The sequence below is a fragment of the Crassostrea angulata genome, chromosome 1, assembly GCF_025612915.1.
Source record: "Crassostrea angulata isolate pt1a10 chromosome 1, ASM2561291v2, whole genome shotgun sequence".
Taxonomy (NCBI): Eukaryota; Metazoa; Mollusca; class Bivalvia; order Ostreida; family Ostreidae; genus Magallana; species Magallana angulata.
The window spans coordinates 22868674-22892562 of record NC_069111.1 but is presented as its reverse complement, the minus strand read 5'-3'; the positions used below and the strand labels follow the sequence as shown (position 1 = coordinate 22892562).

General features: G+C 35.1%; 1 protein-coding gene across 1 annotated transcript in view; it reads right to left on the bottom strand.

The window, feature by feature from the left end:
- Positions 1–23889, bottom strand: part of LOC128178578 (uncharacterized) — a 35843-nt gene that overhangs the window by 5036 nt on the left and 6918 nt on the right. Inside the window, exons 4-30 of the mRNA XM_052845824.1 lie at positions 22151–22225; positions 19463–19514; positions 19186–19217; positions 18995–19067; positions 18805–18877; positions 18397–18604; positions 17492–18268; positions 16586–17189; positions 16322–16424; positions 14996–15694; positions 13629–13723; positions 12597–12692; positions 12046–12170; positions 11748–11847; positions 11509–11610; positions 10832–10966; positions 10422–10502; positions 9663–9812; positions 9432–9539; positions 9058–9229; positions 8545–8750; positions 8129–8237; positions 6846–6953; positions 6199–6236; positions 5545–6051; positions 5045–5125; positions 1203–1336 (exon numbers count right to left, since the gene is read on the bottom strand). Of these exons, the coding sequence (XP_052701784.1) occupies positions 1203–1336; positions 5045–5125; positions 5545–6051; positions 6199–6236; positions 6846–6953; positions 8129–8237; positions 8545–8750; positions 9058–9229; positions 9432–9539; positions 9663–9812; positions 10422–10502; positions 10832–10966; positions 11509–11610; positions 11748–11847; positions 12046–12170; positions 12597–12692; positions 13629–13723; positions 14996–15694; positions 16322–16424; positions 16586–17189; positions 17492–18268; positions 18397–18604; positions 18805–18877; positions 18995–19067; positions 19186–19217; positions 19463–19514; positions 22151–22225 (5043 nt within the window). The remainder of the gene's footprint in view (positions 1–1202; positions 1337–5044; positions 5126–5544; positions 6052–6198; positions 6237–6845; positions 6954–8128; positions 8238–8544; positions 8751–9057; positions 9230–9431; positions 9540–9662; positions 9813–10421; positions 10503–10831; positions 10967–11508; positions 11611–11747; positions 11848–12045; positions 12171–12596; positions 12693–13628; positions 13724–14995; positions 15695–16321; positions 16425–16585; positions 17190–17491; positions 18269–18396; positions 18605–18804; positions 18878–18994; positions 19068–19185; positions 19218–19462; positions 19515–22150; positions 22226–23889) is intronic.

Below are 23889 nucleotides of genomic sequence, written 5' to 3'. Positions count from 1 at the left end.
AGAATGCACTTTGAAATTTTCTTTAGGGACACTCCTCAGAATGTTTAGCGTACAACATTTTTTTTTTTGGTGCTAGAGTTCGTTATATTTCCAATGCCATTTCAAAAGCATTGTTCATTTCTCGCTTAGTTTAATGCGGACAATATTTAATGATTTTATAAAAACAGTAAATCAATAGCCTAGTCCACTGAAATGCAATAAAATACCAGTTTCAAAAGAGGAAGAAATTGAGCTAAATTAAGACAAAAATCAAACAAAATATCAACTTCTGACTCTAATAGATGAAAATATTTTAAAATTTACCTGAGGAATTACTTCAATATTTTTAAAGACGAGAAAAAGAAATTGTTAAAACCGTTAAAATCAAACTGTCTATACTTTTATGCGTATCTTTGCCAGACTTTCGATACTGATCGTTTTTTTTATTTATTAAAACAACAGTATGTTTCAATGCGAGTATGGAACAAAGTGTACAGTGTGTAATGATTTCCTTTTTTAGTTTTTACCTTTTAAAGTAAAACACAAATTGTACCAATTTCCTGTGTCTATTGAATCATAAAGACGTTTATGTGGCAGACCGTCATGCTTTGCGACTTATTCACTGGATTGGAGAATCTGTCTGACGCAAATATAGTCACATGCTGAATAATGCTATTCATATAAGGTAGTGTACCCCAACAGAAGAGCTCCACTTCAGTAACGACTAATTTGATTGGATGATATATATGAATATTTGCTCACTATAACGAGCGTTGAAGTTTAAACTGACCCACGGGTAATGGAGAGAGGAACGACACTAATTTATTTCCGACGATGGTGACAGAGGCTCTGTTAAATAACGAAACTAATTAGAATACATATACTGTGGATTAATGTACATGTAGATTTTCCATTTACCCAATAATTTACAAGACTTAGTGAATTTGATGAGTTGTTGAAAACATTATTTAGTACATTTATAAAGTACATGTAATAAAGTGCTGTGAAGAAAAAAGCACCAATTTAGTAAGGCGACAATAGAAATTGCAAGTTCTAAAATTCCGCAATAAAATCTTCCCTAAATCTGCCTTGTAAAAGTGATAGAACCACTGGTATTACAGAGATAAAGAAACCAAACATTACAAGTTCAGATCCAGACAGACAGCAGTGTATTAATGACAACACCTAAACTTGACGACACACTCAAGGCCTACGACACTGACCTGGAGTTGGTGAGCAGTCGTTTGATTTTCTCTGCCTTTTCCTCCCGTTTGATCTTCTCTTCCTCCGTGACGCTCTCGTCGTCCGAGTCGGGGATGTACCTCTCGGGGATTTCCACTTTATTGGGCACATACAGCTACACACAAAAACAAGCAGTGTCCACAAACTCATTCATCACATGCAGAACAGTTTCCATAACTCTCCGTGATTCTGTTCTCATCTCAAAAACATGCAACTATTTTTAAGGAAGGCAATTAAATCCAATAACAAGCAATTTTCTAAAAACCAAAATTATCAGAAAAATTGAGGTAAGAGAGGGATGTTATTTTTTAGCGAGTTTGCCTATAATTAAATGCTCTAATTGCATAAGAACATTTCACAGGCATGCTGAGTTATAAAAACAGATCATATGAATATACTGTATGTACCATATAATGCATATCAATGAATATGAAAAGCTGTATATAATATGTACTCAAGACATGATACACTTAACATGCTTTCTTTCACTAGTCAAAATGTGCTACATGTATTTACAGTACTGGAAACAGACAGCAAGCACTTCCTAAACAAGAGGCCCATGGGCCAAATTGCTCAACTGAACAAAAGTTGTAACATTCTATTTTGTAGCATATGCCATTTCCATTTTAAACTTTGAACCCCTTTCTGGGGCCCCAGTATTGGTCCATGGTTTATGGTTGGCTTAAACAATTTAGAATATACACCATTTGAGGATTCTTGCATAGAAATCTCACAGACTGTAACACTGTAGTTCTCTAGAAGAAAATTTTTAAACATTTATATAATTATATATTTCTATGTTAAACTTTGAACCCCTCTTGGGCCCCAGTATTAGCCAAATAGTAAACAGCTTTACTAATTTAGAGTTACATTAAATTCTTAAATGATGCTTGCAAAGTAATCTTACATATTGAAGCACTGTAGTTGTCCAGAAGAAGACTTTTAAACATTTTTCCTCTATATAATTCAATGTTAAACTTTGAACTCCTTCTGTGGCCCCAGTAATTGATCAAGGGTCACAGCTTTTATAATTTAGAATCTATACTATTTGAGGATGCTTACTTATTAATCTGACAAACTGAAGCATAGTAGTTCACGAGAAGAAGATTTTTTTAACATTTTTACTATTTACTTTTATGTGTTAAACTTTGAACCCCTCTGTATTAGTCCTGGGGCCACAATTTTACCAATTTAGCGTCTGTAATAGCATGGATGCTTGCACGTTAATCCCACAAACTGTTGCACTGTATACAGTAGTTCTTGAGAAGATTTTCAAACATGTTCCCTATATATTTCTAGGTTAACTTTGAACCCTGCCTGGGGCCCAAGTATTAGTCTGGGGGTTAGGGCCTCCACAATTATGAATCTTCACAAGTTGAGGTGCTTGAATAATAATCTCAAAAACTGTAGCATTGTAGTTCTTGAGAAGAAGATTTTTCCCTAAATACTTCTATGTTAAACTTTGATCCCCTTCTGGGGCCCCAGTGTTGGTCCGGGGGCCACGATTTTGACAATTTAGAATCTACAATAGCCAAGGATGTTAGCATAGTAATATCTCTAACTGTTAGTTTGTGAGAAGAACATTTTTTAAACGTGTTTCCTATATATGTTAAACTTTAAACCCGGCCTGGGGCCCCAGTTTTGATCCGTGGGCCACAATTTTTAAAATTTAAAATCTTCACTACATGTATAGGCTTTTGCATAATTTTTTGCATTTCTTAGGCAGTGGTTCTTCAGAGGAAGATTTCTGAACATTTTTCACATGTAATTCTATGTTAAACTTTGAGCCCCATCTTGGGCCCCAGTTTTGGTCTGTAGGCCACAACTTTTACAATTTAAAATCTACACCATATATACAAGCTTTTGTGAAATATTAAGAATTCTGGTGCAGTGGTTCTTGAGAAGAAGATTTTTAAACATTTTTCCTATGTATTTCTATGATAAACTTTGAACCCCACCTGGGGCCCCCGTTTTGATCCGGGCGTCACGATTTTTGGGAGTTGATTTTTAATCAACTCTCATACTTGCCAACCTCCAACATGTGAAAATCTGGTCATGACCAGATGTGGAAAGTAAAAAATCTGGTCATAGCGCGTAACGACATTCACGATATATTTATCATGCATTTCATAGGTATATACAATAGAAATATGTGTTAAAACTTATGTGTAATACATGTACTTTATTGCAAAGAAGCATTTTAACTAACAGTTGCTGATTTTGAATTTCGTAAAGTGATCTGACACAGAAAATAGTAGGTTGTGTTCAGCTGAAAAAAAAAATGCAAAAAGAGTTTCTGCTACATTAACCTTGCTTTTGAACTCTGTAAATGATGTCATGAAAGTTGTAAGCGACTTGGAAGACTTGTGTATTAAAAAGCATTCTATACATGACTTAGCGTTTTTGAATGTTTAGTCAGATCATTTTGAGCACAAAATCCAATATTCAAATGTGCGTTACATAGAACGCAAAAGCCTCGTTTTGTACTCGATTACTTTGTTTTACCTATGGAAATTCATTTTCCCAGATATGTTGATAGGTAGCGACAAAAATATCGTTTTCTTTTTGTTGGTTTTGATTCCGTTGGCTCCGATGAAGACCTTTTCTTATTGGAAGCCATCAAACTTAATGATTTAAACCTTCGCTTAGTCAAAACAACTCACGATAATAATTACACTTATTAAATAATGTGTCTATTAAAGCCATCGGCATTGTTTACGCGTTATGTAAATCCAAGCTTAGCTTGGGTTGATAACTGGAAGTCAAACGCGCAACGTAATTTACGAACCAAATCCGGAAATCGGGAGATTTTCGGATTGTTCGACAAAAATCGGGTGAAAAGCATGACCCGCCGGGTCATAAAAAATAATCGGGTGAAGGGTTGAAAAATCGGGTGTGACCCGACGAAATCGGGTCAGTTGGCAAGTATGTCAACTCTCCTATGCAGTCACGCGGACAAACCGAAAGTGAAACAGTGTTTGGACCTCAGCACAAATCATTGCTCCTGACAAGACTTATTTCTTGAAAATAATTGATGAATTCGATGTAATGTATGCTAAAGCATTTTTTTAAAACGAAAATTATTTACAAATACCTTAAAAATAGTCAGATTTTAAATGGTACGAACAATTTAAATATTTTTTGTAGTCGTATGTATTCCTACGCCAGAGTTCAATATAGTCTCGTTCAACTCGACGCTCGGCTGTCTCCGTAAACCCTTGTCGGAGATTTACGGTGTCAGCCGAGCGTTTGGTTGAACGAGACTAGAGTTCAATATAAAATAATTGCTTGGATCCATACAATTTTCGAGAAATATTTCTACCACTGATACATAGTTTGATTGAATTAATTTTATCTTTAAATATTATTTAACATGATTCATATGGAAGTTTCTCGACATTCTAGTCGAAAAAGTTCAAAAATTCATATTATAAAAATATGCGTAATTCAAATTAGAAACTACGTATACATGTACTTGTCATACCAAATAACATATCATTGATTTTAAAATAAATAAACATCGACAAAATCAACTCCCGTCAGTTCTTCAGTACTTTGATTACAATTTGAAATCTTCACCATATATACAAGCTTTTGTTAACAACTTTCGGTTCAGGTGAGCTTAAAATCAGGTTATTTTCATGCTGATTGATTTCCTTAGTCAGTCAAGATAAAATACACAGGTACCCGTAAATACAAGAGATTATTATGTCTTTTACTTTATTATTTTTGCCTCAATGGTTATATTATTAATATAAAATTGAGTAGCCTTTCCACTATAATTTCACACACCCATTAACATTACAAGATCTAGTACACTTACAATTTCCCTCTCTATGGCCTCTTCATCCAACTGGTGGGGCGTCTTCTGGGAACTCTTGACAATGTCTGGAACCATGTCCATCTATAATCACAGACAAGGAAAGATGAGAAAATCAGTACAAAGTTATAAGGGCTTCATAAAATAGTAAATAATATGTAAATCATGTGAAAAACCAATTGCATTATAGAACTTTTTTTCATGGCTACTGCATTTGAATGCATAATTTTTATATACGGTAGGTACATATACCAGGATATATTTTCCATGAGAAAAATTACATATCTTCATGCAAAGTCATATAAATATATGTATATATGAATTCATAAATGTATTATTATATATTGAGAGCAATTCAAGCATTATTTGGACATGAAGCCGAGATAACATATATAGAAACACTAGCAAATCTAGGCCTGTTGAATGACAAGCAAGACCATTGACTCTTGGTCCGTCGGTTTGGGTCAACCCCCACTCTACCTGTAGTACCAGTGAGGACTTACTCTGTTGGTGATCAGGTCCCCTGCAGCAGTGTTAGGGGAGGTGGGCGTGATGAGAGAGGTCTCTAGCCTGACCGGCTCACTGCTGGAGATGGTCATGTACCGCCCCCTGGGGGTCCGCTTCACATTGAACATCCCCGTGGAACTGTGAGCACTGCCTGTCATGGATCGGTTCGTGTGGTTCGCTTCATCATTGAACGGTGGCTGGACTATGATTCGAGTGGCTTTGACCACACCATCCCTGCTGGGCTGGTGAAATGAGCTGCTATTGATGGAGACAGTGACTGGGGATTCCACATGAGTAACAGGGGAAGGGGTGTGAGATTGCAGGTGGAAGGGTACGAAAGGTCGCGGCCCCATCAGATGGAGGCTAGAAGAGCGCCGTGAGGATGGAGCAGAGGAAGGATTGCTAGGCAACACAGAGGACCAGGGTTTGCTTGAATTTACCGGAGGCAGATTCTCATATACTGGGTGGTTACCAGCAGAGTTAGCTGTTTGTGGCTCTACAGCCTAGAAAGCACAAAATATCATTTATTTATACAAGTCATTACAGTTAAGATTTTCTTTTGATCCAGTTATAAAGAATTAGTTATGTACATATACATTTCCTTATAAATGTGTTATTCTCAGTCTTTTGATACACAATCTAGTCTTTACCTGGTCACTTGACTCTCCTTTATGATTCCAGGAGGGGTCTGTGATAAAAAAAAAGAAGGAAAAAAAAACCTATTATAAAAGCTGTTACTGGACTTGCATATAAATAATAAATATATGAATATGTATGTATAATTTTCCTTTTATATAAAATATACAGATAATACAACATTCCTCTTTATTTTTTTCTGTTATAGTATAAAGAATTAAACACATAACAAATTGAAGATAATAAATGTCATAAACATCAACAACTCAATGCGATATCAATTCATGAACACAGGGTACATGTATATTAAATCGATTTCTAGTAAATAAAATACGGTATGTTAATAAATAAAAAATGTGAAATTTTAAGAATTAGTTACTAAAGGGTGATCTAGGAACATTCCGTGTAAAGTGCTGTTTCCAAATAAGGCATAACAATAAAAAGAGAATAATAAAAAAAATGCTGACAAAATAAATGTGAATAATAATGAGATGCAAATCAGTCTTCACTCAGCAAAGCTAGCAATTAATATCACTGCAAATCGGAAAATCTGGCAAGTATTGATTTTTTTAAAAGAGATTGTCAACCCCCTCATCCCTATTGACCCGAATCAGAAAAGACAATGCCGTCTCTATGGCGACATGATGACATCATAACTGACCAGGGCTAAAATCCTCCCGATGAGTTTTGTGATTTTCTTTGCGCTGTTCAGATTGCCGCTTCACGTCTCTAACAGTTAACACTTTGGATTTCTCTTTGGGAATAATACCTGTAAATTCAAAGCGTCAAGGATATTTACATGTATCCATTTTTTCCCCAAAAGGAAATTGCCCTCTAAGCAGTCTACAAGCAGAAATGCCTTCCCTGAATGTTTTGTTTTCAGAATATATAGTGCTAAATACTGTTTAAAAATTCTGAAGATTACAGTTAAGAAAATTTGTGAAGAATAAAATGCAAACAGTCTGCCTATCTTACAAAGAAATTGTTGATGTTTAAAAGCCACTGTATACAGGGTTATTTTTGCCCTTCTACACTTGCAAATGGTTTTGCCCTGTCCTGGATTTTCCCAAGCACAGTTAGAAAATAAATGCTCTTTCTAAATAACAGTTATTTAAAAGTTGTTTTGAATTTGCTCCGTGTTTAATTGGTCCAGGTCATTAAATTTGCTAGCTGATGAGGGTTAAAGGGATGAAACGAGGGCATATATTTTTCTGCATACAGTTATCCTTCATCTTTTATCAATTAAAGTTTAACAAAGACAATAAAAACTTTCGGTGCAGACAAATTGTTTGGATTTTTTTTTTTTGTGACCTAAACAATCATAATATGAAAATGCCAATTGTCAAAGCTGTTTATAACAAATATGCATTAATTTTGCCAAAATATTAAATGAAATTCAGAACAAACAAAATCATGCTATTAAAACTATAAAACAAACAACCTGCTATTATATAATAATTCTAAAAATCTTCCCAGCTTTTCATATATATATTATATGTACCAGTACTCCTTATTAAAGCTCTCTTAATACATAAGTAATATGTATATAAATATATATATAGTAATTGTCCTCCAAATATTTACAATGTATATAATGCATGCATACATATATAGACTTTTTATCAAAATGACCAATCTCCTTGAATGTCTATGACAAAATTGTCTTTGATAACAAAGAGAATACCAATTCAAATTTTATCCTGAAAACTAACTGGCTTGGCAGATAGTACATGTATGTTATGTTAATAATAAAACGTTAACTTTTCAAATCTAAACTGGATTAAAAAAAAAAGAAACTAATAAATGTTAGAAACATTTTTTATGAAAAAATGTTATATTCTCCACAATGCATTGTGTTTCCATGGTGCAACCTTGTAGTGGTGTTCTATAATCAAAACTAGCTACCAATAGCACCAACCATATCTGCCACCCAGTTTCACATACCAAAGAAGCGCTTGGTGTTTTCATCGGCCTCGGAGATGTCCCACTGGCTCTCAGGGCCCTCTAAAGGAGCACCTCCTGGGGAGAGAGAGGAGCCCTCCAGGGAAACATTCTGTTCAATAAAAATCAATAACATGATTTTCATTTTTCTTCTTTCATTTCTACAAACTTAGATGCAGTTTTCATATCTATATTCTTTACAAAATATGGTACATGTAGTGTTGATTTCATTACAAAATGTTCATCTCCAAAGAAAAAATCTAATCGACCAGAAAAACTAGTGTATATACAGGGTTATTTTCACCCCGTGTAATTTTCGCCCTTCTACACTTGCAAACGGGGGTTACATTTTGCCCGTCTTGAATTCGCCTAGGCACAGTTGTGTTTTTAAATAAATATCTTTAGCACAAAACTCTTACATTCTGGGCAACTAGGGTTTCAAATCTGGCTGTGTCAGTGTCAGTGTTCTCCAGTGGGTAGCCGGCACCCCGGGGCAGTGAGTTGTAGCTGTGGAGCACCTGTTGGACCTGAGACAGGTCCTTGGAGTCCCCAGTGTCAAGGTCAGTTTCCAGATACATGCTGGGCAGTTTCTCCACCGCATTGTTTCTGTTTGTTTTGGGTGCCTCTATAAATATGAAGATCAAATGCATATCTTTATTATTTTATTTCCTCTCATTAGGTTTATTTCATTTGCCAAGGTAGATTAAATTAGATTTTTAATTTTTTTTTGGTAATTTTCTACCCACTTAATTATGAGATGTCATTTCTTTAATCTTGATATCCCACACACTAAATTTATTCAACCTTTCTCAGATTTGTCCAGAATGCTTTCAAGTCTTCCATACAAAGTGCAAATTCATTCTCTTTTTTTTAAAACAATAGCTTCCATTTAAATAAAATAATTTATTCAATTCACAAAACTCTTATCTCACCTTTTTCTGATTTTTCCAGCATGTTTTCTAGTCCCCCTCCTGAGGACAGTCGGCGGAAGCGTTTCATGGCCTCCGACAGCTCGGCCTGCTGCTCTGTCAGTCCCGCCATCATGTCCTGTACTCGGGCCAGATCCTTCTCCATCTTCACTTTGTTCTTGTAGTTCTCTTCAGACTATGTAAAGAAAACTTAAAATTCCCAAATCTGCATCTTCATATTTACTACTGAGTCTATCTATAGATATGGTTTACCATTACAAAAAAGTGCATCAATTTGGGTAACGGCATAATAAAAGACTTCCTTTAACTTATCATTAACTCAATAACTACCGGTATAGGTAAACATTATCACATTAACAATCAAACATGGTATATACCAGAGATGGTGCACTCTTGCTACGATTAAGTTCTCCATGAACCTTTGACCTCAAAAGAGCCACCTCATGTTCCACTTTATTGTTCTCTGCCGTTGTTTCTTCCAGTTCCTATGATTAAATAAATATAAAAAAAATCAATAAAACCTGAAATTTTAAAATTCAAATTAAATGCACTCATTCAATGTAAATCTTGGTTTACATTGCTACATGTACAGCCGTGTAGAATCTGACCTTAGAAGCCTGTGCCAGAAACTGCATGATTCGGGAGTGTTCTTTCTCTATCATCCTCTGCTGTCGGAGGAAATTGTCAAGTTCGCGAGGGTGGTCTCGACTCATGTCCTGTTGTCTGAGGATTCCTTGTAAAGCCAACTCCAGCATGTCCTGTTTAATGTACAGATACTTATAATATCATAAATGTGTACAAAAAAAACTTATTTAAATCTTAATTCATATTAACGTTAGATCTAATGTACATTTGTTTACACATTTGGTACAATTTTCTAGGATTATTCAATATTTAAAATATAATATTTACATTCAGAGTATACTTCCCTTTAAGTTTGCATTGGAAATTTGTGACATTCAATGTTCAATAATACACATCTAACCTGATCATGGTGTTTACCATAAGCACAATTAAATGTCATCATGCATATTTAATTAGGTACATTATTAATTGTTAAATTTATTGAAACCTTCAACATACCTAACCAGTTTAGTATGTACCGGTACTTTGAAAAATAACATTAATCATATCTATCAAAGAAGAGTTTCCTCATCAACGTTTCTGGTACTATAAGTTTGAGGCCAGGCATGTTTTATTGCTGTGTCATCTATTATTAGAGCTCAAATAATGGCTTTAAAGTGTTTAATAAACATCAAAATAAATATGAAAATAAGCATTGAATGTTAATTTTTGGATGTTGTGAGTACCCACGACATCTCCTCCCCTTACAATAACAACAGCAACAACAACAAACAACAACTGACCTTGTCCTCCTGTAGACTGGTGACCTTGAAGGACTGCTCCTGTAACATGCGGTCCAGTTCATACAGCCTCTCTAACTTCTCCTGATCAAACAAACACACATTCAAAATCATCCATTTTGATGACACTCATTCAATAACACTAATGTTTTGTAGTCTGGTGATAATGAGACAGGTATTTGATCAAGTGTTTATTGTTGATTTAAAAAAAAGTCCTCATTCACTTAACTTTACCATTAATCAGCAAATAATTTAACTGTTTGTATTTGATAATAATGAAGGCATATTTCATTGAAGGCTCAGAAGAGATGGGCATCTGGAAACCCTCTTCCAAAATTTACGAGTAAATGTACCTCAGGTCATATCAAGTTAACATCTATATGGCCTTCAACTTGATGACAATGATGTCGTACCTCTAGGTCAGCTTCATCCTTGGTCAGCTGTTGGATCTCCTCCCTTAGAGTCTGCACCATTTCATCCTCCTGGTGTTTACGTGAGAACTCGATCATCTTCTTTGGAGGAGTGTACTCCTCAGGAGATAGCAGGTGCTGTATACAACAAGAAAGATAGACCATGTCACACTTTATCACAACAAATTTGATAATGTGATGTTATTGAAACAAGAAAAAAGCTGTCAATGTGACAGGAAACCAGGTTTTCTTTTGTGTTAACAGTATCCATAATCCATTTGTCAACCCTGAATTGATAAACACTACCTATCCAGAGAAACGGGGTACTCTATATGCAATATTTTTCCAGAAAATGTTTAAGTTCAACAGCTAGTATTTTTTTCATAAATTATCAAAAATCAAAATCCAAATACAGGTACAATTGATCAGCAAAAGGACAACTTCCTATTTATATCCAAAATATTTGGAAATACTGGATATAGAATACCAGGTAGTTTTAAATCTTTCAACAGATTTTGCACATAATACATGCCCATATAATAGTGTTCTTTTTTTCATTAGGTGTGAATTCTGAGTACTACAATGCTGAATAAAACAGGCCTGTGTGAAAAGCTCTCATGTTCACATTTCTATGAACTTCTCTGAGCTATGTCGATAGTTAAGAATAAAGTTGAGCTGACCTTTCTGTACTGGCTAGCCATCATGTAGTTGTCGCCCCCGTACAAGCTGCCCATGTTGACCATGTTGTGGACCAAGTTCACCAAGGGTCGGTATACTTCCAACTAAAAAGACAAAAAAATTCATAACTTCTTTTAACAGCATTATAATAATTTTACCGGTTTGAACTTCAGTTACAAGTACAGCACATGCAATTCCTATTTCTTCTGGTATGAAGTTTTTTTTTTCTTACAGTACATACCCTGTTTTCAACATCTTCCAGCTGATGCTTCAATCCCACATAATCGTTGTGATCCTCCTCTAAGCTGATGTCTACAGGTCCCCCTCCCGAATTTCGAACCCTGTAATTCACCAAGAAGATATTGCAGCAAGTCATCAGAACAAGTTTAACATGAATCAAAGATAAATTGTTAATTACACAAAAAAAGGAGCAAAATAAAGCAAGACAAATCAATAGGCAAAAATTCACAAAGCTGTTTCATTATCAATAAGAAATAAAGGGATAGCATTATTCAGGAATGATGTGATTGTTCTCTTACATCTGTCTGTATCGATGTTCGCCCGGCCGTCTCTCCTCCAGCCTCTGTCTGATAAAGTTGCGGACATTTTCTTCAGCTGCCTGTTCTCTCCTGAGCTGTATCAGCATCAGCACCAACTCATCATGCTAAAAATACGAATGTAAGTTTTACTAATTATTAAAGACAACACAGCAAGTTAGTTTTAGATAGCAGGTAACCTTTCAACCTGTGAAATTTTTTTTTTTATTTTACAAATGTGCCCTAGAACAAAATTTTGCTTTTTTGTATAACCTACCCCTACTCCCTTCCAAAATTAAAATTTCTATTGAAATACATACAATTTTAGTGGAATTTGACAGAACTTGGGAAAATTGTGAGGCAATAGCATTGTAAAATTTAATGTAAGAGATATCTCTAATACAAGAGTGACACATGTCAATATAACATTTATTGACATGCTATGTACTGTTTTCTTTCTGCCAGATTTCACTGAAGAGATTCTAATGGATAATCTGTAGTTATGAAAATACTCCATAAAGTAACCCCCTGTATAAAGCAATATTAATACCCACCGTTTTTCCAATGAGGTCGCCAGCACAGATGCTCATTCTGATTCGGCTGCCTCCCAAAGGATATTTTTTGTTCATATTGGGAAGTCCTGCAGTTTCCTGCAATGAAACGGATTTTGAATATGGTATTAAAATCATAAGAAAAAAGAATGTGAAAAGCAACAAGAGGCCCATGGGCCTTATCAATCACCTGAGTAATTGCAGTGTGGCTTTCACAATGTATATTCATGTGCATTATAATCACAAGGCAAATGAAATCATTTTTAAAATTCTGGAATCGTTTAATCCAATAAACTCTCTAAATTCAAAATAATTACTTTAAAATTTTAACCATAACATACATTAACATAATTGAACAAATCTTAAGTACAAAAAAGATAATCGGTCGAGATTACACCACCATACCCTATATAATCATTAATCTCTGCCCTAACACAAGAACCCCTTACCCTAGGGTCATGAACTTCACAAATTTGGAAGTCACTCTTCCTCACTATAACTATGTACTTAATTCATTGGATTAATACCCTGGAGTAAAGGAGAGGATTTTCAAAGAATTACTGAATTCATTTAGACCCCACCCTAACACCAGAACTCCTGACCCAGGGGCCATGAACTTCACAATTTTGGAAGAGACACTCTTTCTCATAATAATTATGAACTCATAGTTCACCTGCTTAATATCCAGGAGCAAAGGAGAAGATTTTGAAAAATTAATGCATTTTCACTATATAATAATTAGGTTGTTTGGTTGAAATTGGTTCAGCGGTTTCAGAGAAGAAGCTAGAAATTTTCAAAAGTTTACGACCAACGAACGATGAAGGACAAAAACAGATTGCAATAGGTCACCTGAGTGATTCAGGTTATCTAAAATTTTGAAGCAAATTAAAAATCCTGTTTTCACATGCAAAACAATTCTATGACCTTCATAACTGGATCAGGGTTACTTATTTTTCAAAACAAAACAACTTACAAAAATTTCCTTAAAGACTCAAAATGCAAATGATTGTAATTGTCCACCTATCGTCAACTTACAATGACTTGGGAGTCGGGCATGTTTGGGTCCTCTCTGACAGTATGGATCATCCCCATAGGTGGAGGCTTCTTGTTTCCCTTTCTGTTTCCTGCATCTAAAAGACAGAAAACAAATTGGTCCTCTAGCAAATCAGATTCCATCACATTACTATTATGATATATAGTTGTTTAATTGTGTCACTAGATATTGTTCTGCACATGAAGGAAGAAAGAAAACTTTGGTTAAAAAAAATCTATTAAAAAGACTGGTATAATGTATGTACATGATTATACTTCTATTGGGAAATGTTTATATTGGTTCATAAAAAGCATGCAAATATAATAATGATACTGATATTTATAAATATATTGCTATTTGGTTATTTTACCATCCTTCTCCAAATTTTATCCTTACACAGATCATGCATTCACAACATTCTACCCACACAACAAAAAAATGGCCACAACATCCCCTAAGCAACCACACTGGTATTTGACAACATCAAGCAAAACATTTAGTCATATCTTTAAACCATATCCAAAACAAGATATCTGTGAGTATATACCCCCACTCTGATGTGAATATGCAAAATAAGCAAAGTCGTCATTTAATAATAAGTTGATGTCCGTTTGTACAAAAATACATCCCACGATATGGCATGCCTAAACAAAAAGTGTGTTAAAATTTCAAGCATCTGCAATAAATAGTTGCTGAAAAATCTTTGATGAAAATTTGTTTTAAAATTTAGGCTAAAAATAAAGAAAGTTGCCATTTAACAAGAAGCTGATTGCCGATTGGTACAAAAACATATCCCACGATATGGCATGCCTTAACAAATAGTGTTTTAAAAGTCTCAAGCATCTGCGATAAATAGTTTCTGAGAAATCTTTGTAGAAAATTTGTTTTAAATTAAAGCTAAAATAAACAAAGTTGTCATTTAACAAGAAGTTGACGTCTGATTGGTACAAAAATATATTCCACAATATGACATGCCTAAATAAATAGTGTGTTAAAATTTCAAGCATCTTCAATGAAAAGTTGCTGAGAAAAATGTGATAGAAATGTTTGTTACAGACTGACAGATGGACAGACAGACAGACACACAAGGATAAAACAGTATACTCTCTTCTCCTTCAGAGCAGGGGTATAATAAAACAAAAATCTTGTTTTTCCCACAAAGTTCACATCTACCATAACCAATATCTTTCTACAAGTGAATTAATTAATCTCTATCCATGCAGTCATTTGTTTTTAACACATAAAACACAAACAACAAACAAACAGAATAGAAAATTTGGTTTGCGAGCAGATGTTGTGAATGTATGTACTGCTTCAAAGGGTTATGCAAGTTCCTGCCAATGATGTTGCACAAGTCACACCAGAATACCTTGTCTTTGATAGACAGGTTGTGGGTGGGGCCTCCGACCCTCTGACTCCTCCCTCCTGGACATTTGGGAACTTGCAGTGGAGAGCCTCTTTTTGACGTCAGTCTCACTTTCGGCATCGTCTTCTGCATTGTACCTGTAACCATCCATCACGGGTCGTGATGAGTGTCTGCCACCCTGGGGTAAAGCTCCGTCAAAACTTAGGTTGGTGGATTTATCATTCATTGGGGCATTCTGTATAAACAAGTTATTGACTCGGTTGACATTGAAACCATCCAAAGAATGTCTTTGATTGGTTGGCTGTGTGGACTCATTGACTACTTTGGGTTCACTGATAGAGTTCCTTTCTGACTGATCGTAATCCCGCCTTTCGTTTTGATGCATTGAGAAACTTTGATCATGGTCTCTACTATGTTCATTCATTGAATGTGAACTTTCATTCATCAAGTATTGATCATTTTTAATGTTGATTCTATCTACTTCATCATCATGCATATGTTCTTCTTCTTCCGGAGACCCACTCCTACTCAGCTGTCTCGAGATGGAGTTATCCGGACTGTTCATTCGCCTGCGAGCAAGGTCGCTGGCGTCAAGACTCTTGAGCACCTCTTTTGAGCCTGACCTTAGCATTGAGACTGAGTGAAATTCCTTAACTATCCTTGGCTCCTCTGAGCTATCATCACCCTGCTGATTGTTGGGATCTAGAATATACCCATACATATACACAAAACCGATATCTTACATAGTTACACTACATCAAGCAATACAGAAACTGGCATGCTTCTAAGAAATAGCCACACCACATGCATAATATGAAAAGCTGTTGCATAGACTACATGTCTCAGTGTCTAAATACACATATTTACAGATTGACATAATTTAGATGCAATGCAAAGGATTGAAGGCAAGATCAGTAATTTGGAACTGTCAGAAACTTTATTTTCATATTCTTTTAATGATTAACTCATGTAATGTCCTATTTTTCTATTTTTACATTCATGGCGCAATTTGTAATTTCTCTAGCTAAGCCATTATTTAAGTGCAACTTCAAAAGTAAACTAGAAACTGTTATATCAAGAAAGATAGAGAATCTCATGTGCAGATGAAGATAAGCTATTTTTAAAAATACAAATAATTAAATAATGAATACATATACGTTGTAGCATTGTTAAAACTGTCAAAAAGCTATATATAATATATTAAAATTTTCTCCCTTATACATTACTTTATTTACAATTAATTTTCCTTCGATATTCAGTAATGTATTTATTATCTACCTGCTATGACACCTATATACCACTACATCTATACATTAGGAACACACATACTTGTCTTATAGCCATTCTGGTTTCTCTGGCCAGCTTCATTCTGCCGTGGATTGCCTTCGTATCCAGGGTGTAGATGATTGCCTTGGTAATTATTGCCTCCTCTCTACAATAAAAATACAAAGCAGGTCTTAACACTCAGAATATTGTGTCTCAATGGCTCACTGTCATGGTGACCTACAATTGAGACTTAAAATTTTCAAGCACTTGCTTGACAAATATTTTCAAAATTTTGTAAATTTTTTCATTTGATAAATAAATTCTTACAGGGAATTGAGGTGCTGCTTCGTTGGTGGGTGTGGGATAATTGAAATAAGCTGGCTGCTGCATTCGTATTTCTAAAGCTTTCTCAGCGTTAATGAGTTCCCGCGACGTCTTTGGAGTCTTGGCCTGTGCTAATTCCTCCACATACTGAGAGCGTACTGCTGTCGGGAGTGGTGGGCGGTTAGGGGCGGGGCTGACCTGGTCATCGTACCTGTGAGACAGGGCATCCCCAATATTGACATAGGTATGGGGAATATCAACGTACAGGTTGTTCTGACTGATGGGCAAGCTGAGATTTTCCCTATTGGTTGGCTGTGGTTGACCATTGGGCTGGCCATTGGGTGGTTGGTCTTCAGTGAGGTACAGCCTAGGGGGCTCCTTGGGCTGTTGGTGGGAGGAGCGGCCGGGGTAGTTCTCATCGTGCTCTGGCCTGATTCTCCCGTGCCTCAGAATCTGGGGATCCTGAGGGTACCCCCTCTCATCTCTGCTGTAGTTACGATCCAGCTGTGCCTCAGCTCTCTGAGGGGAGTAGTAGCCATAGTTACTGGTCTCGCTGGTTTCTCGAGAATGATTTGAGGGAGGGATGATGTCTGGTCGCTCATTAGATCTATGAAGAATTACAGAGGGTCATTACATACAATTTCACACTATTTTTTTATTTAAAGACAGGTACAAATATACTGAAAAAGTAGATTAAACATGCTTTAACATACAAGAAACACCCACATTATCATATATGGTACTTTATGTCAAATTGTAGTCTATATCAAATACTGTTATATAAGTATTTTAAGACATTTAAGTTTAAAAAAGACCTAAAGAAACCCCTATTCAAATGTTACACATTACATTAGTTCATTTAAAATATTTTAAAAATAAATCCCAAGTATGGAAAAGAAAAAAGGGCACCTTGGATCATATTGACCCATGGGAACATACGGATTGTCATCAGCCTTTCCACCAGGTGATCTTTGACCTTGAACTCTATACTCCTTTGACCTATGATGCCCGCCTCTCTCTTCAAACCTTTCATGAGGCGAGAGATCACGATTCAGTTTTTTCACAGGTTTGCTATAAACATCATCTTGATTATCCTGCCTGACTGGTTCCCTGTCATAAGCTGCCCTGCTGTAGTCCGGTACTCTGCCGTGTAAACCTTGCATCCCGTTCACTTCGTCCTGGTAATTCCGAGCACGACTCTCCTGAGTATTCATTCTAGGATACGTGTTCCTCGGATCATGGTCATTGTAAGATCTTTCCTGAGAATTTGGATCGAGGGTAAACCGCCTGTTTTGAGGGTTGTCGTGTCGTAATGAATTGTCTTTTTGGTAGTTTCTGGAGGGTGGGATTTCCTCACTATGAGGCCTTCCTCTGTCTGGTTGTCTGTTCGGTGGCCTATGGTGCACTTGCTGGGCTCTTGGATCTGATGGAAATTGTTCGTATCTTCTTTGAGTTGGGTCACGATTTTCAGAGTATTGGCCTCTATCACTATTTGGAGAAAATTGAGGCTGTCCTTCTCCTTGATAAGGCCCGAAAGCTGACTGTTGATGAGTCTTCCTGGACGGAGGAAATTCTGGTGGTCCACTGAACCTCTTCTTCACATCTTCATCCTCATCTTCATCCCATTCCATGAACGCTGACTTGGGAATCAATTTTGGTGTGTTGTTGTTTGGTTCTGGAGATCTCCTTCAACAAACAAAAAAATTCATTATTCACTTTAATAGAACTGGTTAAAAATAACTGACACACATGTCAGTAGATGACATTTCACAATTTTTATCTATTGTCAAAGTTCACTCAAGTTCTGCACTTACTTGGGAACTCCTTTTAAGGCAGCTGCTAGTTCCAAGGCTTTGATCCATCTCTCCATGTCCCCTTGATTGTCAGAAGCGAAAAAACAAGTCTTCATGTTGTTGTGCTCAGCCTTGAAGGAGAATTTCTTGTTGGTTTCTCCAAGCACACACCGGGATATCTGGTAGCTGGGCAACAGGATGGAGCTAACAGAATGCCGCTCCTTGTCATCTATAATTGGCAACGAGAGAGAAATTCAATAATCTTTCACTGAAAGGCTGCTCAGCTTCTTTTATTTACAGGTCAATAGGTGAATACCTGAGAAATCCACAAAATTTGAGCCCTCAAAAGATATGATGAATTATCATCAAACTTATATGTTCATCATAAGCTTTTTAAAAATAAAGTTTACCGGTAATTAACAAACTTACCTTTGTAGAAGTAAAGTCCAAAGTCTGCGAGGACACACCATCTTTTTTTCCATGACTTTAGGCCACTACCCTCCTGTTATAATCAAACAGTGACAGCATGATAATCAGTACTAGTAGATAAAAAAAAAGATTCTCTTCACACAAACAGAACAAGTTAGTCATCAGAGGTCTAAATATAAACTGTACTGACCTGGCGATACAGCCAGCCTCTTATGGTCACCATGGCAGTTTCCTCTCGCCTGGCTGCTGGCGCCTTTAAAGCTCTGTTAATTAAGGGGGAAAAAACCATGATTAACTTACTCCATTAATCAAAACTTATTTAATTAATATTGAACTTTAATTCACAATGTAAGGGGTCAGAGGTAGAAAACAGTTGCCAACCTTAGCTTTGTTGGAGATCTTATTGGTGATTTCTGTAAATTAAATGACAAACAAATGATTAAAGTAGAATTCATTCATGTGAATATAATATTATGTATGTTTAAAACAAAATCCTGATTTAATGATATGAACTGATATACACAATTCTCAACTTCATAGGTTTTGTTATATTTGGAGAAAATGGCACATCAATTTTGGACAAAAAATAAGAAGAAAGAGAGAGATTGGTTTATAACCTATTTAGGCCTCCTTAAATCTTTTGTGAGGCTATACTTACTGGAGGTCTGTGCCCAGGACTGTTTGGGGGAGAGGCAGCAGAAGTTGGTGATCTGAAATGTGACAATTTCAACACTCATTTGAATAAGTCTTTTACTGAGATTTTCCTTTTCCTATATTTTTTCAATTGCATCCCATAAGAACAGCACACATAAGTATAGTATGCACAAATCATCAAATACAGTGTACCTTTTCTTTCTCGATCAATACAAGGGTTGTTAAAAAAGTTTGATTGTGAGCGGACTATTTACATGATATTTTCTTAGCTTAATTATTATGATAAGATATGCTTCATGCAGCATGTCTTTTTTTTAAATTTATATTTTGTATGCATTTTTCCTTATTGACAAAAATGTATTGTTTAAAATGCACAATATTTCACGACATCATGATAGCTTAAGAAAGGTCATTTTGTGAAAGTTTCAATTAAATTGAAGAATTTCTGACGTTTTATCAGCGAATATGGACGACCAATGCTTGAAAATTGAATAAAAAATGTTAACATCAATGGACATCAATGACATGAAAAGTGTGTGGAACTGAAAGGTGTTTACTTAATTGAAAAAGAGTGACAGGTTTGACTTTCAGTTGTTTGACGTCAGCTGACATCTTGGAATTATGAAATGGTGCTCCATAAATTTTGGTAAATCACTTTGTTCACAAACTTTTCTAACAAACCTCATATACAGATATTTTTATTACAGATTTTTTGAAAACAATTATTGCTGGACTATTTACATGATATTTTCTTAGCTTAATTATTATGATAAGATATGCTTCATGGAGCATGTCTTTTTTTTAAATTTATATTTTGTATGCATTTTTCCTTATTGACAAAAATGTATTGTTTAAAATGCACAATATTTCACGACATCATGATAGCTTAAGAAAGGTCATTTTGTGAAAGTTTCAATTAAATTGAAGAATTTCTGACGTTTTATCAGCGAATATGGACGACCAATGCTTGAAAATTGAATAAAAAATGTTAACATCAATGGACATCAATGACATGAAAAGTGTGTGGAACTGAAAGGTGTTTACTTAATTGAAAAAGAGTGACAGGTTTGACTTTCAGTTGTTTGACGTCAGCTGACATCTTGGAATTATGAAATGGTGCTCCATAAATTTTGGTAAATCACTTTGTTCACAAACTTTTCTAACAAACCTCATATACAGATATTTTTATTACAGATTTTTTGAAAACAATTATTGCTGGTACATGCATATCACAAGAATAACTCTCTTTTTTTTAAATTCTACTTTGCATATTAGATAGAATAATTGATAGCATTTTAATGACCAGCAGGTTATTCCTTAATGGATACTTACTGTAAAATCTATTCCATCTCTTAAAGCACTACTTTATACACTTTAATTTCCAACCTGAATCATTCTAACCGTATGATGATATATGATACATGGAGAAATGCACAAGTGGTGCATCACAATATCCGCAGCATTTTAGATAAAAAAAACACAAGCTCCACTTATTCCCTCCGAATCAAAGTTAGAAATATCCAGGTCCCGAAAGAATAAGTTGTATATAAATACATTTTTGAAAGCATAAGCCTCGGGAATAGATTTAATCCCATTAAATTTTTTGAAGGCAGGCCTAATACATTTTCTCAGCATGACAGGAGCTTTCAACCAAATCCAAACAATACAACAGGCGAAAGAAATTATTTCACTGCTCAAAATCATTATGGGGGAGAAAAAAAAATCACATCTACAGATTATCTATTGTTATGTAAATGTGAACCTATAATGGAGAAATGACCTTTTACACCTGAATCTCTTGCTCTGACAAATTATTAAAAAGAAGCTTGTGACCAATTTGACTTGTTACTTGATAATCCCATTAACCAGTGCACATTGCCGAAAGTAATCAGCTAATCATATTTATCCACTGAGTCAAGTTCTCCTGACAGATTAATACAATGTAATAACAACAAATTTGGGAAACGTCCAAAGTTTTGTTTTTTTTCAAAGAATATTTACTTTAAAAAGACAATCTAATTGTAGTTTATTTTTGATGTAAACAATTTTTTAAAAATCCTGCACAAGACAGTGTAAAGCTCACAATATGAAAGGTGTGTAACAAGCTATAGGGACTTGTTAGAACTTCTTTCACCTGACCTGAACACTGAAAAAATTTTCACCCACACACACATATCAGGAAGGTGCAATTTGCACTACAAATAACAGGGTTGTATAACAGGTAAATCAAACAGGCATTTATGGGCACCTATATTCTAATAGAGACCCTTTCATTCTGATATCTGGAGAGAATTAACTGAGAGTTTACACTAAAAATACATTACCCGGTATATACCAGCTTAAGTTAATTTATTGACTATGGTAGAGAGTAATTAAAACACAGCACCAGATAAGGAGAATTTTCTAGAGTTCTTGCACCCAGCAGAAAGAATGAGAAATACACAAAAACCATGCTTTGAATCTTGTTGAAAGCCTGCACAATGCAAAGACTAGTTTACTGATAGAAATATTTGTGACATAATATGTTGTCAGAAACCTTGGTAAACTTTGACACACATTAATAGAAGTTTGTTTACAGTGCATGATCAAAGAGTTATATGCAAAGACTGAGCTACTGACAGATCTTCAGAGACAATGAAAGCGGAGATACAGACTGATGGATACTGTACATGGAAACACCACGACTACCTACCTGTGTATAGGACTCCCATGGTTGACTGTTCCTCCCGTCACTGGGTGCTCAAAGGTCGTTGTGTGTGTGTTGTGACTGTGACAAAGAAGAAAACACAATTTTGAGAACTTGCACACAAAACCTTTTTACTGAGAAATTAAGAAAACGAAAATTGCTCAATTTTTCATAATCAACAGCAATTAAAGAAGTTTGAAACATTTAGCAGCCAGTAACTTTTAAGACCAATCAATTCACATGAATCTATATTTATCAATTAACATTCATAATTTCTTTTTTTTAATCTAAAATTCTCCATTGCACATTTGAAATGTACAAATCTCTGACCATTTTTGACAGCTAGGACATATAAAATACAAATCAAAAGACTTTTTTTCTTCGATTCTGATTTCACATAAAATTAATCATACCTGGGCATGGTTCAAGTTCATCAACCTTCAGATCCCATAAAACGAAAATCACAAAAGATCACACAAAATGTTCACATAAATAAAAAGATTTGCTGCTTCTCACAAAAAAACCTCTTTGAGAAAAAAAAATCCTTCACTGACATTCCCAAAGCACTAGGCCAATCTTTTCCTACGCACTCTCATTGTGTCCTGCAAATTAGCATTCCAACCTACATACATAGATTCCTTGTTTTGAGCCAAATATGTCACCGTAATAATAAGTTAAATGTTCCGAGTCTAAATACCAGGAACAAAAACCTTTGGATAGCTGGTGATTTAAGGATATGCAGTGTTACAGACGAAAAAAAAAACCTTCATAAAGAAGTTAAAGTGTGTGTTCATTCAGTCAAGCTCTAAACACACACACACATATATACGCACTGCTCTGCAATGTCAACATTACTCATACAGGTACACTTGTACAGGTAAAAATCAAAATGTTACCATTTGTTACACCTGTACCAGAGCCAGCTGACTAAGTATAAAACACAATATACCACAAATAACTGATAGAGGCTTGGTCAATATTGAACTAAGACCCTGTCTATTGGTGTGTTGTGAATGGTCTTAATCTTTTAATTCCCAGAGAATGGCTGTGTCAATAGGTTTTTTTTGGCCACACTTTATAAAATCAATAATTGCTGTAAAGGAATTCTTTTACACTCAACTCAGTGTTTTGAAATTTTCCAAAAAAAAAAAAAAAAGCTTTAACACATAGTTTGCACTTAGAAGTGGCATTATGAAAGCAAAAATATAGAGTCAAAGGTTTTTAAAAGGTTATTTAAATAATAATAAAAGTGATGAATAGACATTTCCCAAAATTCTACTCCAGTGTCCACTTAATTCTATACCATAAGGTGAAAAAGAACATAAACGGTTTTATAGATTAAAAATTCATATCAAGAAAAAAGTCAAAATGAATTACTACAGCACTAAAGCTACACACCTATACTGCACAAACAACATCTGTTTACAGATCATATGTTACATAATATAGGCTTGAATATTTAATAAATTACGAAACTTTCATTCTAATTTCATCAAGTCTCCTTAAATTATGACTGATAGAGGGCAGTTTTTCCTCCATACAACAATTACCGATATTTGACCAGCAGATTTAGCATATTAAAAATGAAAATAGTCCTTAAAAACTACTAATCCCAAATCAAGTTCCAAATTTTCTTTTATCTATAACTCATATCTAATATATCATTCAAACATTTATTTCTAATATCCATGCACTATAACTTATTCAAATCTAAAGAATCCATACTTGGCCTGTTCTTTGCATTA